The following is a 13,610-nucleotide window of genomic DNA, read 5'->3' as shown; positions in this document are numbered from 1 at the left end:
TGACATAATTTATGACATTTCCATCAATTTGCTGGCATTGAGATTTCTTGTCAACACACAGCCAATCCATTCACTTGCTTTAATAGTATTGTATTTATGTCCATATGTTGTTTGTCTTGTCCTCAATCTGATTCAAACACAGATCCTATTTCGTTTCGTTTTTTTATAGTTCAAAATTTTGATTTACTTGTCTTTACTACTACACTAGGATCTGGAAGAGTTGTTCTATAACCTCCTTTCTGGTTGATCTGAGGGATTTGCCAATGAAACGGTCTGTTGCAGCGAGTTTTTGGCATGCGCCATGCGATGCATGTAACTGTGGGTATTCTACTAGAAACATCAACGCTGATTGGTTAATGAAATGTCTGACATCATAGGGTCAAAAGTCGCTTGTATGATCCCTGACACAACCTCCTACTACAACTGGTCAGATCTTCATGTAGTAGAAGCCATCAAAAGTATATAAAAATGAAATGAAATATAGATCTGTATTTTAATCAGATTGTGTTGTCCTTGGGTTTGTCTTCTGGGTTTCTATTAGTCTGCTGCAGTTCAATTGTTACTGGGGGGTTGGATGGCTGAATTGTTAGCACGCGCGCGCTGTGTCATACGGTCTGTCATTGAGTCAACTGGCGGGGTTTCGATTCCCCGGTTGTACGTGACAAGGAGTAGGGTCGCCTGTCCAACCTTGTGGGTTTTCTCCAGGTCCTCCGGTTTCCTCCCACTGCTAAAGACTCCTACGCGCAAGCGAATTATTGAAATAAAATTAAACCATATGTTAGTCCCGAAATGACCTAGTTTGTGTCGAGTGGATGTTAAACTCTCTCTCTCTCAATCTCTCTCAATTGTTACTGTTAAAGATGTTACGTATGTTGGTTGGATTCTGGTGTTGGTCAATAAGGTTGATGTGGCGGTACTGTGAAAGAACCCTTGATGAAGAATAGGGAGAAACGCTACCGGTACTGACAACTGTTCTAGCAAACTTCCCTTTATTCATAATAGTCTGGTTGGTGCAGACAATTAGGATGTTACCCCTCTCACCCTCCCAGTTTATTTCATCTCATCTCATCTCATTTCATTTCCTTTCCTTACTTTCTTTGATTTACACCAAACAAATTACATTGTATCATATTAATATACTGGTATATAAGTCTCAGAATTTAAAGTGGTGTTATTCATGAATTTCAGATTTGTGAAAATTTCAGAAATGTGCATCTGTTTTGCAGAAAAGTAGGACATTAAACTCAATTCCATTTCATTTTCAGATTAAAAATATGACAGTTTTGATTTTCTGAAATTGGATGTGTCAGTTTGTTGATAGACCCCATTAAAAAGCACAGAATTGGCATGGTCATTGTAGAGTTATGGTCCCAGAATAAAAAATCTTGTGATCGTTTATGAAAGATAATTTATTGATGACCTTTTAAATGGAATATTTTCAGGTGGTGTCTGATTTAAGACTGTCTAGTGATGATTTAGCAGACGCCCAAATAAAGGGTGTCAAAGTATGTGACATTTTGTCTGACAAACTGGCATCCCATAATGCACCTAAAGTCGCGAAGGAGAACAAACAAGACGACAAACAATATGAGACAGTGGAGACAGCCTTGAAAACAGCCGAGACAGAAGACACGGCTGTAAAAACATACGAAACACAGGAGACAGGGGTAAAAACTTATCAGGACGTCGGAAGCATAACAGGTCAGTACATCCTTTTGGGTTTTCTCCGTGTCCTCCTGTTACCTCCCACTGCTAAAAACATCTACGTGCAAGCGAATTATTAAAAAAACAATTAAACAAAGTAAGTCATGAACAGATCTATTTTGAGTCGAGTGGATGTTAAACCCCATTTCTCTCTCTATAGACTTCTCTAATTAACTTTAATCACCAATATATTCTCCTGTTTGACGGTTTTAAGAATGAAGGGAATCTGAGTGGATACATGTGCTCAACTAGAATGTCACAGTCTCAAATACAGGTATTGGTCGAGATTACATTTGCGATTTTTCAAACCTGGTTCCAAATTGTCAGGAGTAGCGTCTGCGGGGCCAACAAATTTGAAATTGAAATAACAAGGTCTGTCTGTGTATACAATGTGATGGATGAAAAGGAACCCTTGACCTTTAGAATTCATTGTAAAAAATTATTGTATGTCATTCTCAATCTGTCTGAAATACTCAAGTATTGTGTTAAAACTACAGTGGTTTAAAGGCTCAATACCACTTTTGTTTATTCTGGTCAACAAATTGTACTATTTTACAATATTCCAATTAATTGATGATACAAATTTCATCTTAACACATCTAATTTAAAAAACTGGAAAAATTCAACTAAATGATTTGAAAAGCCTGACGTAAAGCTTTTCAAATGTGACTTGGATTTAAAAATATTTTTGAACCCTCTGGACAAGTAAAATAGGATTTAATGGATAATTTACACAACAGGTAGGGCACTCACACATCTAGTACTTAGAATAAGGCTATTTTTTATTTTCTGGAGCCGTCAAGCCAGCAAGAGTGTTATTGTCCTTTAACAAGACAAATATGCTAACCAAAGTTACATATGTGTTATTGCTATTCAACAAATAAATATTAAATCTAAAAAAATGTTATTATTTAAACTCAATTTTTTGTAAATGTTTTAGATGTTTGTAATAGTTCTGATCCTGATGAAGTTGAGATCCTTAGTTTGATCGAGGAGCAGATACCTAAATATCGTCTACGTGCTGACACCATCACAGATTTTGCTGGTTATACTAACGAGGATTTTATTATACATACACCAGTTACTCCCCTTGATGAGAATCTCGAATTAAACGACGAACAAATCAACGAAACGCTCAAATATTTTGGTAAGTTTGAATTTTGTTTATTTGATTTCTTTTTAAAGTGATGTGCTCTGAAGATCATAGATCTGTATAATAAAAGTGTCGAGCTGAGTCAGTATGGAACACGAATCAGTTAGGGAACATGAATCAGTATGGAACACGAATCAGTTAGGGAACATGAATCAGTATGGAACACGAATTAGTAAGGGAACATGAATCAGTATGGAACACGAATCAGTAAGGAACACTGGGATCTTAATCAGCTCATTATTGTTGGCTTTCAGATGTTTGAAAATAGCCGATTGATAAAACAATGAACCATTCACTATTGTATCATAAATCAATCTACTTTTGGGTTAATTATTACTTGTTGATTAAGAAGTCAATCAGCTTGCTTGTCAACTACAACATCAGCCATACCTTATAGAGAATCGGCCATATGTGGTTCATGATCCGAGTAATTAGCACATTCAACGGTGAATTTGATAATCTGGTAAAAATACAAAACATAACAGGTTCACTAAGTTGCCTTTGTGATAATAAGCCACGTGTCGAATGAAGACGATCTTGGCATGGAATATGAATCTTGGGAACCGCGCTATCTTCAATGCTCCGTACGAATTCCAGGTAGATATTAAAATAATAAATGGATCATACATTTGATGGTTTCACTGACCCATTGTTAGTTAAATTTAAATAGTCATTTAATAATCCCTGAATATCCTGAGAATCGGTCATTAATGATTTATTTTCCCAACAAAATCTCCAGTGACACGTGACATGCATCAGTTAAAATTAAGTCAATACACCAGCGATACTAGATTTAGTTTTTACCGTTATAATTTTTATAAGCCCACATTTTCATGTGGACGTATATTGTCGTCGCCCCTGTCTGTCCGCACGTCCGTCCGGACGTCCGTCTACAATTGTTTGTGGACACTCTACAGGTCACAATTTTTATCTGATTTCAACGAAACTTGAAATATAGCTTTATCTCCCTAAGATCTCGGTTCCTTTCGATATTGGCATGGATCGGACCGTTATTTTATTTTATAAAGCGATTTCAATTGTGCCGTTTGTGTATCATCTACGAATGAATAAAAAATTTGCAAACTATGTGTTAGACAAAAATAACAATTTGTGTTATGTATGAAGAAATGCCCTATCAGCTTATTTTGGCTACAGCATTTTCTGATACAACAAAAATTAATAGAACAATATAGCTCTGTAATTATAACCTCAATATATTTATTTGATATGATACTGCATCTAGAATCCAGCTACACATATAGTTGCTTTGTGGTAAATGTTACTAACCATATTCATTCTAAATCATGTCTTGGATATCAATGATTAATCATGAAGCAAAATGAAAATATATAGTATAGCACTAGCAGTCTTGTTCACTTAAATAATATTCCTGTACTAGGTGATCAGTCTTGTCTTACAAGCCCATGGTGTTTTTGTTTTCCCCATTCATAAAGAACATAATAATAAAGTTAGGACTGTCCATTAGATGATTCAAAGAGAATATTAATATCATCAATGATTTCCAAAAGGGGATGCAACTCTGTTTGTGCTATTCTCATTAAAGCGGCTTGTGCTCTTAAAGAAAAAAACAAAACAAGTGAATAAATACCCCGGAGCTATGATTAGTCCCTCTGTTTAAATCCTGCACAAAATACAAATGAAATAGCACCATTAAATTTCTTGTAAAAAAAGAATAAAGTTATGAAGTTATTTTAAAGTTTTTCTGTACAGCTAAACAGATTTTCTCTTATATTAATATAAAAAAAATGTTCAGTAAACTTCATATTTATGGTTTTATCGGAAAAACATAAGTTTACAAATCATGGAGATATTTTATTGAAGAGTGCAGTACATTTGTTGTACAGCATTTAATGCCAAGATTCCATTTAGATCATTCAATAGACCAGTTCAAAAGAATTTATTCTTCATGTACTGCAAGTCTGTATGCTGCCACACATTCTATGAATATTAAGCCAATATTTTGTGGTTAAAATTTTTTTTGTTATTGATAATCAAGGCTTCATCTTTGAACATCCAGTAATGTTTGGCTGTTCTTCCCAAATATTTTTATTGACCTTCATTTGTCTTTTCATTCAGTTACACCATACTACACCATCAGGCCACTAGTTACACCATACTACACCATTCAGGCCACTGATAAAAATGATATGTTTTTACTCTCAAGTTATTTTAGAAGTAAAATTTATTCAAGATTTGTAGAAATTGTTACTTTCAAATCAACATATTGTCCTCATCTGTTTATTATTTTTGTTTAAAGATCAGTTATTTCACGGAATGTTGCAAGTTTTGAATATTTACTATACATGTATAGTACATGTTGATAATCTGATTTAATTCGATTCTTATTAAATACCAGCACTGTACCAAAAATACATAATTATTTGAATATAAATATTTAATTATCTGTCTGATCACTATAATTTTTTTGCTTGAATAAATCATCAGTAGCCTATTTCAATTGATTTGATAACAGATATTATTTTTCAAAGCCCCAATATGCTAGAATTAAAGTTACATAACATGTACCGGTACTATTGTTAAAAGAACATCTTGTTTCAAAAATTATTGAAATGATCAGTTATAACAAAAGGTATGGTTATTTAAAGTTACATTGGTTGCTATTGATTTCATACGGCCATTATTGTATCTTAAGACAAACAAAGTAATAATAATTTTGTTAGTTTTTTTTTTGACAATTCTTTTTATACACAGATCTTTAACTGCATAATAACAACAGTATTTATATTAAAATGTTTTTGGAAAAATATGTGAACGATCTGGCTGGTTTTAGCTTTAGTAAAATCCATATTATAAATATAGTTGAACTATTACTGTATATAATGGCATGTTATTTGGTTTCTTGACATAATGCCATGTAACATTTTCAGACTATATAAAATTAACTTAAAGTACAATCCGTTTTCTTGGAAAATTTTCTGTTTCTGGTCTTCTTATTGTGCAATCTGTTAGTATCCCCTATTTTATATGGCTCTGATTCCCCTATTCTACATACATGGCTCCAATTCCCCTATTCTACATGGCTCCAATTCCCCTATTTTACATGGCTCTAATTCCCCTTTTTATACGCCCACATTTTCATGTGGACGTATATTGTCGTCGTCCCTGTCCGTCCGTCCGTCCACAATTGTTTGTGACCCTAAGATCTCGGTTCCTTTCGATATTGGCATTTATCGGACCGTAACTTCATGGACTATGGCCCCTGATTGTACGAAAAATCACGTTTTTGGCTTGTGAACACTGTAGAGGTCACAATTTTTATCCGATTTTGTTGAAACTTAAAATGTAAGTTTATAACCCAAAGATCTCGGTTCCTATCGATATTCGCGCATAACGACCGTAACTTCCTGAATTATGGCCCCTGATTGTATGTAAAAACGCGTTTTTTGGCTTGTGGACCCTATAGAGGTCATAATTTTTATCCGATTTAAAAAACCTTATTATTATATCACCGTTAAACCCTAAGGAAGGTCGAGTTCGAATTTCGTGAAAATCAGCCCAAAACTGACAGACAAAATGGTCACCGTTCGTTCTCAAATAGCGTAAAAATATGGTATATCAAGGTTGTGGACCCTATAGATGTCACAATTTTTATCCGATTTTGTTGAAACTTGAAATGTAAGTTTATAACACAAAGATCTCGGTTCCTTTCGATAATCGCGCATATCGGACCGTAACTTCATGAATTATGGCCCCTGATTGTACGCAAAAATGCGTTTTTTGGCTTGTGGACCTTATAGAGGTCATAATTTTTATCCGATTTAAAAAAACGTGTTAACATATCACCGTTACAACCCAAAGATCTTGGTTCCTTTCGATATTCGCGCATATCGAATTGTAATTTCCTGAATTATGGCCCTTGATTGTAGGAAAAATCACTTTCGTTTAGCTTGTTTTCTATCCATCTCTCGAAAATGTGGGCGTATACTGCCTGGCAGCCGCTGGTTTACATCACTCTAAGTCCTCTCTCTGTTCCACATGCCTTATATCCCTCTATTCCCCATGGCTCATATTCCCCTCTTCTACATGACCCCAATTCACTATTCTACATATGGCTCATATTCCCCAACTCAATATGGTTCCAACTCAGTGAACTCACCTGCTCCACATGGCTTCATTTCCCCAATTGAACATACATGGCTGCTATTCCCCTACTCTGCATTACTCCAATTCTACATACATGGATCCCTTTGATCATATTCCCCTATTCTAGATCGCCCCTATTGTACATGACTCCTATTACCCTATCCTACATACATGCCCCCTTTTCTACATGGCCCCAAAAATAACAAATATACTGGATAATAAATGCAAGGTTTGGATTGATGTAGTTCAATTTATTTATCCTTGTATATGAAAGACGCCATGATAATAACTGTTGCATCATTTGGTTCTATCTCGATAAGATCAATAAATTAACTGTTCTTGGCCTTAGACCATCCACCTCTAAACATCTGTTAGGAACCAGAGAGGAATTCCTAACACACTGACTTCTGCCATTAATACCTCTGCTTAGTCAACAACACTTTCGCAAAATGTAGCTTGGAATAATTTTCAATGATGGACATAACTGATGATTTAATTTGATGAAGATATGGGATTGATTAATTGAAGTTTTGATTTGACTCATCGTTCTTGGATAAATTTGTAGCTGTTTGATTTCACGACTATTATTAATATAATCTGTTTAGACAATGTTTTTTCGATGTGTAACTTGAAATGATTTTCAATCATACTTTATAATGAGTTGTGTAGTAATGTGGATGGTTTGATCGTGGAATCTGGTTTGTTAAACCGAATAGATCATTCCATCATGGCAGTGTATCAAGCAGTGGGTTGCTGTCGTAGAGAAACAAGTAAGAACTTATCATTGATTTAATATTATTGTTTAAAATCTCAAGAGAAATAATTCTTTTCGGTCAATTGCCCTAACTGATATATTTGGGTGGATGGGGTTAAGAACTAGACTATCCTGGGTTCGTATCAATGGTGTTTGGATAGGACAGAAACATATGGTCTACCTGTGTACACATTGGTGTGCACAAAAAAATATCCTTGACAGTTAAGTTTGGCGAAGAGTTGGCGGAAATGCAGCTATCTGGGCAAAATTCTTATTCCTAGCATTGCACGTGACTATTGAAATTAATTTACATTGTTCTCAAAATGACTAAAGTATCAAGTGTTGATGAAATTTTAAACCCCATTTCATTCCATTCTGATAAATTCCAAGAATTCTAAAGCTACCAATTTCCAGGATTTCTGAGTTTCTAGGTACAGTGGGCTTGCTCCACACAAGAGAACAAATAGAAACTAGACATCCCCATGACCATGCACATTGTTAGCCATATCATTAGGGAAGTATCACATCAAATCAAAATGGTTTTATTTCAATAGTGTCTGAGTTTCAGTTATATCTGTACTTAGAAAATTGTTTTCTACAAAAGACCAAAGTATATTGAATTTCTTTTCGCCATACAGTATATTAAATGCATGAAAGGTTTTTTCGAAAGGTATAACCTGTGGGTGTCCATTTGTTTATTTGGTCTTTTGGTCAGTGAGTGAGAAGTTAAACTAGTTAAAGGTGATTATTAATAATACAGGTAAATACAGGTGTATCTGTTAGTGTAGTAGGTATGTCAAGTACAGATTACCTATTAATAATATTATATAATATACTGTCTAGGTAATATAGGTAGCCTGCGTATACAGGTATAATACAGGGGTTGGACTAGGTGTTATTTGACTCCAGGTATAATAACAACTATACATATAGACAAGGTGGGGTTTTTATTCAAGTCTCTGTTCCTTATTTGAGTATTGTAGAATACCTTGTGAAAGTTAATAGGTAAATACAGGTATGATGCTAGGGTTGAACTAGTTAGTAACATTATAGAAAATTAAGGATTTTGATTATGATTTGAGTATTGTGGAATACCTTGTGAAAGTTATAGAACGTACATGCACAGGTATAATTGTTGGATTGGACTAGTTCTTTGATGTTCATAACCAGAAGATATTATAAGGTACAAACAGTAGCCTTACAACTCGAGCTATACATATATAGAGTAGACAAGGTAGGAATTTTATTTGATGTCACCTTCTTCATTAGCCCAGTTGGAGCAGAACAGTCGGACATTAAACCCCATTTCATTTTATTGATGTCAACAATGGCTCTTGTTTCAGTTTATGAGGGGGGGGGGGGTTCTCCTCTTCAATAAGAGATATTTAATGTAAAGACACCTTGTTCCAATTCTGATACACCTGTTCATTTGGACATAACCTTTTGTTTTCTTCATTATAAGGGGGGTGGATGGCCGAATGGTTAGCATGTGCGCTCTGTATCATAAGGCCTGTCATTGAGTCAATTGGCGTGGTTTCGATTCTCTGGCTGTACATGACAAGGAGTAGAGTCGCCTGTCCCACCTCGTAGGTTTTCTCCGGGTCCTCCGGTTTCCTCCTACTGCTAAAGAAAGACCCTATGCGCAAGCAAAATATTGAAACAAAATTAAAATTAAACCATATGTTAGTCCCAAAATGACCTGGTTTGTGATGAGTTGATGTTAAACCCCATTTCTTTCTTTCTCTCTCTGTCTCCCAAAAATCGAAAGTACCTCCATTTAGAAAAATTTTAACTCAAAATCACTGACTGTCATTTTTCACACATTATCTAATAGCAAAGCATTTAATGATATTCATTATGAAAAAGAACCGAAAGCAATGCAGATATTAATCATTTAGTGTGAATCAAATATTTGAATATATGCAATCATAAATCAGTCGTGTACTGTATTGTTTTGGTAGAGTTTGTAATCAGACCTTGAAATAATAATATTAATCTGGAATATTGGTGCCTTCAAGACAATTATGTAAGAAATTTGATTTTCTCCGAGGAACATGACAATGGATTATATAGCTGTCTGGTTTTTACAGACTGATTTTAAACAAACGAATATTACTTTACTGTGGGTGTCTTTGTATAAATTTCTCATTAATTTAATCAGTGGTGTTATAAATTGTAATGATGTTATTGTGTGTTGTGTAGTCATCCTTCCATCTGATTCAAGACCTTGACTAATATTTCACTATGCACATCAAATTACTGCAGCAGACAAGATTTACTGCACAGCCTCTAGCATAGAGTGCTTTGATTATCTATTATTGTGTAATATAAAACTCCACCCTGTTTTATAATACTTACCTTGTTGGGTTTACCTGTTCACTGATATTGTATTTATCTAAGGTAAATACTGTATATACTGTCACCAGTTTAAATGTTAAAGTTAAAGATGCATTATGTATGATTTCGATAAAGAGCTGTGCGTTTAGATAATGGAGAACGAATATTCTGAAAATTTCAATCAAATGACTTTATTCAGAGCAAGTAGTATATACTGTTACCAGTTTAAATCTTAAAAATGCATTATGTAAGATTACGATAAAGAACTGGCCATTTAAGTGTAGATATTGGAAAATGAATATACTGAAAATTTCAGTCAAATTACTTTATTCAGAATCAGAGCCAAGTTATGAATAGCTTGTTTTATTCGGTTTCAGACAGCGGATGCAATTAAATTTGTATGCAATATTAAAGTCATCTGATGGTTGAGGGAAGTATAGGCTTAACTGTCATGTGAATAAATGTCTAAATAATAATTTATATAACATTTGAAGCAAGAAAAACACGTTTTTATATGCAAATTTAACTCTTACATAATGCCTCTTTAAAGTTTTACACAGTTGGATGTCATTCAGTCAAGTGACATGGTTTCGAGTCCCTGCTTGTATGTCGCCTGTACAACCTCATGGGTTTTCTCTCGGTCCTCTCACAGCTAAAGATCCTTATGCACATATGAATTATTGAAATAAAATTGAACCCTATGTTAGTCCCAAACTGATCTAGTTTGTGTCGAATGGACGTTTAACCCCTTCTATCTCTCATATCTGAATCTTTATGCCAAGTAGTACATGCGTATGTTAACAGTACTAGATGTTAAAGTTCTTTTTTTTGTAAATCAGTGATAGTATGTTTAGGCAGCACATGATAGTGTTGTAGAGTTTTTGTTTCTCCTCTTCAATCAGAGATATTTATGGTAAAGACACCTTGTTCTAATTCTGATACACCTGTTCATTTGGACATAAACTTTTGTTTTCTTCATTATAAGGGGGGTTGGATGGCCGAATGGTTAGCAATCATGTGCGCTCTGTATCATAAGGCCTGTCATTGGTCAGCTGCCGTGGTTTCGAATCCCAGGTGGTACGTGACAAGGTGTAGGGTCACCTGTCTAACCTCGTGGGTTTTCTCCGGGTCCTCCAGTTTTCTCCCACTGCTAAAGACACCTACGCGCAAGCGAATTATTGAAATAAAATTGAACCATATGTTAGTCCCAAAATGACCTAGTTTGTGTTGAGTGGACGTTAAACCCCATTTCTATCTCTCTCTTCATTATAATACCACAATATTAATAATATTATATACTAGTTTGTAAAGGTCAGTTTGTAACTGCCAATACAATAATTTGTTATCTATGTAGGGTAGGGGGTTGGGTGGCCGAGTGAACAAGTGAATTTAGAAAATAAAGGTAAACTACATGTTACTTTTGGGGGGTTGGATGGCCGAATGGTTAGCATGTGCGTGCTGTATCATAAAGCCTGTCATTGAGTCAACTGACGTGGTTTCGAATCCCCGGTTGTGCGTGACAAGGAGTAGGGTCGCCTGTCCAATCTCGTGGGTTTTCTCCGGTTTCCTCCCACTGCTAAAGACCCCTACGCGCAAGGGAATTATTGAAATAAAATTAAAAACCATATGTTAGTCACGAAATGACCTATTTTGTGTCGAGTGGACGTTAAACCCCATTTCTCTCTCTCTCTCACATGTTACTTTTAATATGACTTAGTCCTGTTGTAATTTGAGATCTGATATTTTATTTGATAAGTTATAAATAAATAAACTATATACAGCATTTCAGTGTCAACCTCATAAAATAAACATGGCTAATTAGTCCATGGAACACGGTGTATGAATTGTTTATAGAAATTTACACTCTATATACATATATATTAAGTTTGGATGAAGGTAATGGTCGACTGATTTTTGATTGGTTAGAGGTATGTACCATTTGCCATCATGAACCAATGTTCATCTTCACACCGCAGACCTTCAACAACTACTACGTCCCCATTCTTCTGATTAGGTCTGTAGGTAAAAAAACAGAAAGAATACCCATATGAATAAAAATGACCTTATCTCAAGTTGTCTAAAGTATTGTGTTGACATTAAACCCTATTCATTATTCCATTTCTGTTAAGAAAATACAACAAGGAGCAAATGTTTTGTTTGTATATTGAGACTGTAATTAATAGTGTGTATAATTATATGATGAATCACTGAGTAAGAAGGTACTTATTCAATAACCTGTTAGATCCCTTTTATGCACAGAAAAACTTGTGAATTTCAAACCAGGTTTTGTTTTGTCAGTGGTGCAGACGGAAGGGCTTGGCAAGTGTCAAAGAAAATCATCTAGTCGTTCCCCTCATAGCACACTGTATCATGGGTCTATTTGGTGCAGAAAGTAGGACGTTAAACCCCATTTCAATTCACATAGTTATTGTCAAGAGTGGATGTTTCTCAAATTTAAATGAGTTTAGGTGAGGGCAAGGATTTGTTGTATATCAGTTGTCCACCATGCATGGCTAGGGGTGCTCTAGTTCTAACACTGTCATATCATTAACTTGAACTTCATATTTCTAATAATTACTTCATATGTTGTGGATGTCCGAATGGTTAGCGTGTGCGCGTTGTATCATAAGGTCGTCATTGAGTCAACTGACATGGTTTCGATTCCCTGGTTGTACTTGACAAGGAGTTGTAGCGTCGCCTGTCTAACCTTGTGGGTTTTCTTCAGGTCCTCCCATTTCCTTTGACTGCTAAAGACCCCCTACGCGCAAGCGACTTATTGAAATGAAATTGAACCATATGTTAGTTAGTCTCGAAATGACCTAGTTTGTGTTGAGTGGACAATAAACACCATTTCTCTTTCCATTTTATTTCAATAATTTGCTTGTGTGTAGGTGTGTAGGTGTGTTTAACAGTGGGAATAAACCAGAGAAAACCCACGAGGTTAGACCGGCAGCCCTGGGAATTAAAACCATGCCAGTTGACTGAATGACAGACCTTATGATCTAAACAGCATGCATTAGACCATTCGGCTATCCCCATCACATTATGAATAGAATAAAATCAGACTGCCCGACAACATAGTTTCTAAAGGCTTATGTTTTGTTGCTTGGCAACCTATCTTTACATTTGTATTATAGATTTGTGATTTAAAGCTGGAATTTAATCAAATATACATAAAAATGCGATAAAAGTGTGTCATGTTATGTATGTATAAATTTCAGACTTTAATTAAGGTGTGTCGTTTAATGTATATTTTTGTATAAATTTCAGACTTGAATTAAGCGTGTGTATAGTTATAGCGATGTTGATGAATTGTCGCGAATAGTTAATCTGTTGTTATTTTCAGTCATTAGTCGATCAGGTTATTACGTATTGTAACTGTATTGATTAGGCTTTTCATTGTTCAAGGGAGATAAGTCTGTTATGCTTTGTTGTCATAGAAACTCCTTGAATCTTGTTCATGTAGAAATGTTTACTGGAAACTTTTTTTTGTGAATAGATGAATGATATAGAGTTGAGTATATATATGTATTAGGG

General features: G+C 35.0%; 1 protein-coding gene across 3 annotated transcripts in view; it reads left to right on the top strand.

Moving 5' to 3' along the window:
• The first annotated feature begins 1,442 nt into the window (after positions 1 to 1,442).
• LOC126831946 (trafficking kinesin-binding protein 1) overlaps positions 1,443 to 13,610 on the top strand; it is a 48,606-nt gene continuing 36,438 nt past the window's right edge. For 2 of the 3 annotated variants that reach the window (XM_050562608.2, XM_050562607.2), the window contains exons 1-2: positions 1,443 to 1,701; positions 2,645 to 2,851. Coding sequence is in view for 1 of the 3 variants with exons in the window: in XM_050562609.2 (XP_050418566.2) it covers positions 7,710 to 7,752 (43 nt within the window). In the remaining 2 variants the exon portion in view is untranslated. Of the gene's footprint in view, positions 1,702 to 2,644; positions 2,852 to 7,694; positions 7,753 to 13,610 lie in introns of those variants that run through there. The other variant, XM_050562609.2, reaches the window with a different exon arrangement.

Source organism: Patella vulgata, chromosome 9, assembly GCF_932274485.2.
Source record: "Patella vulgata chromosome 9, xgPatVulg1.2, whole genome shotgun sequence".
In the NCBI taxonomy this organism is placed as follows: Eukaryota; Metazoa; Mollusca; class Gastropoda; family Patellidae; genus Patella; species Patella vulgata.
Note: the sequence above shows the minus strand (reverse complement) of the source record. Positions and strands in the feature narration are given on the sequence as shown.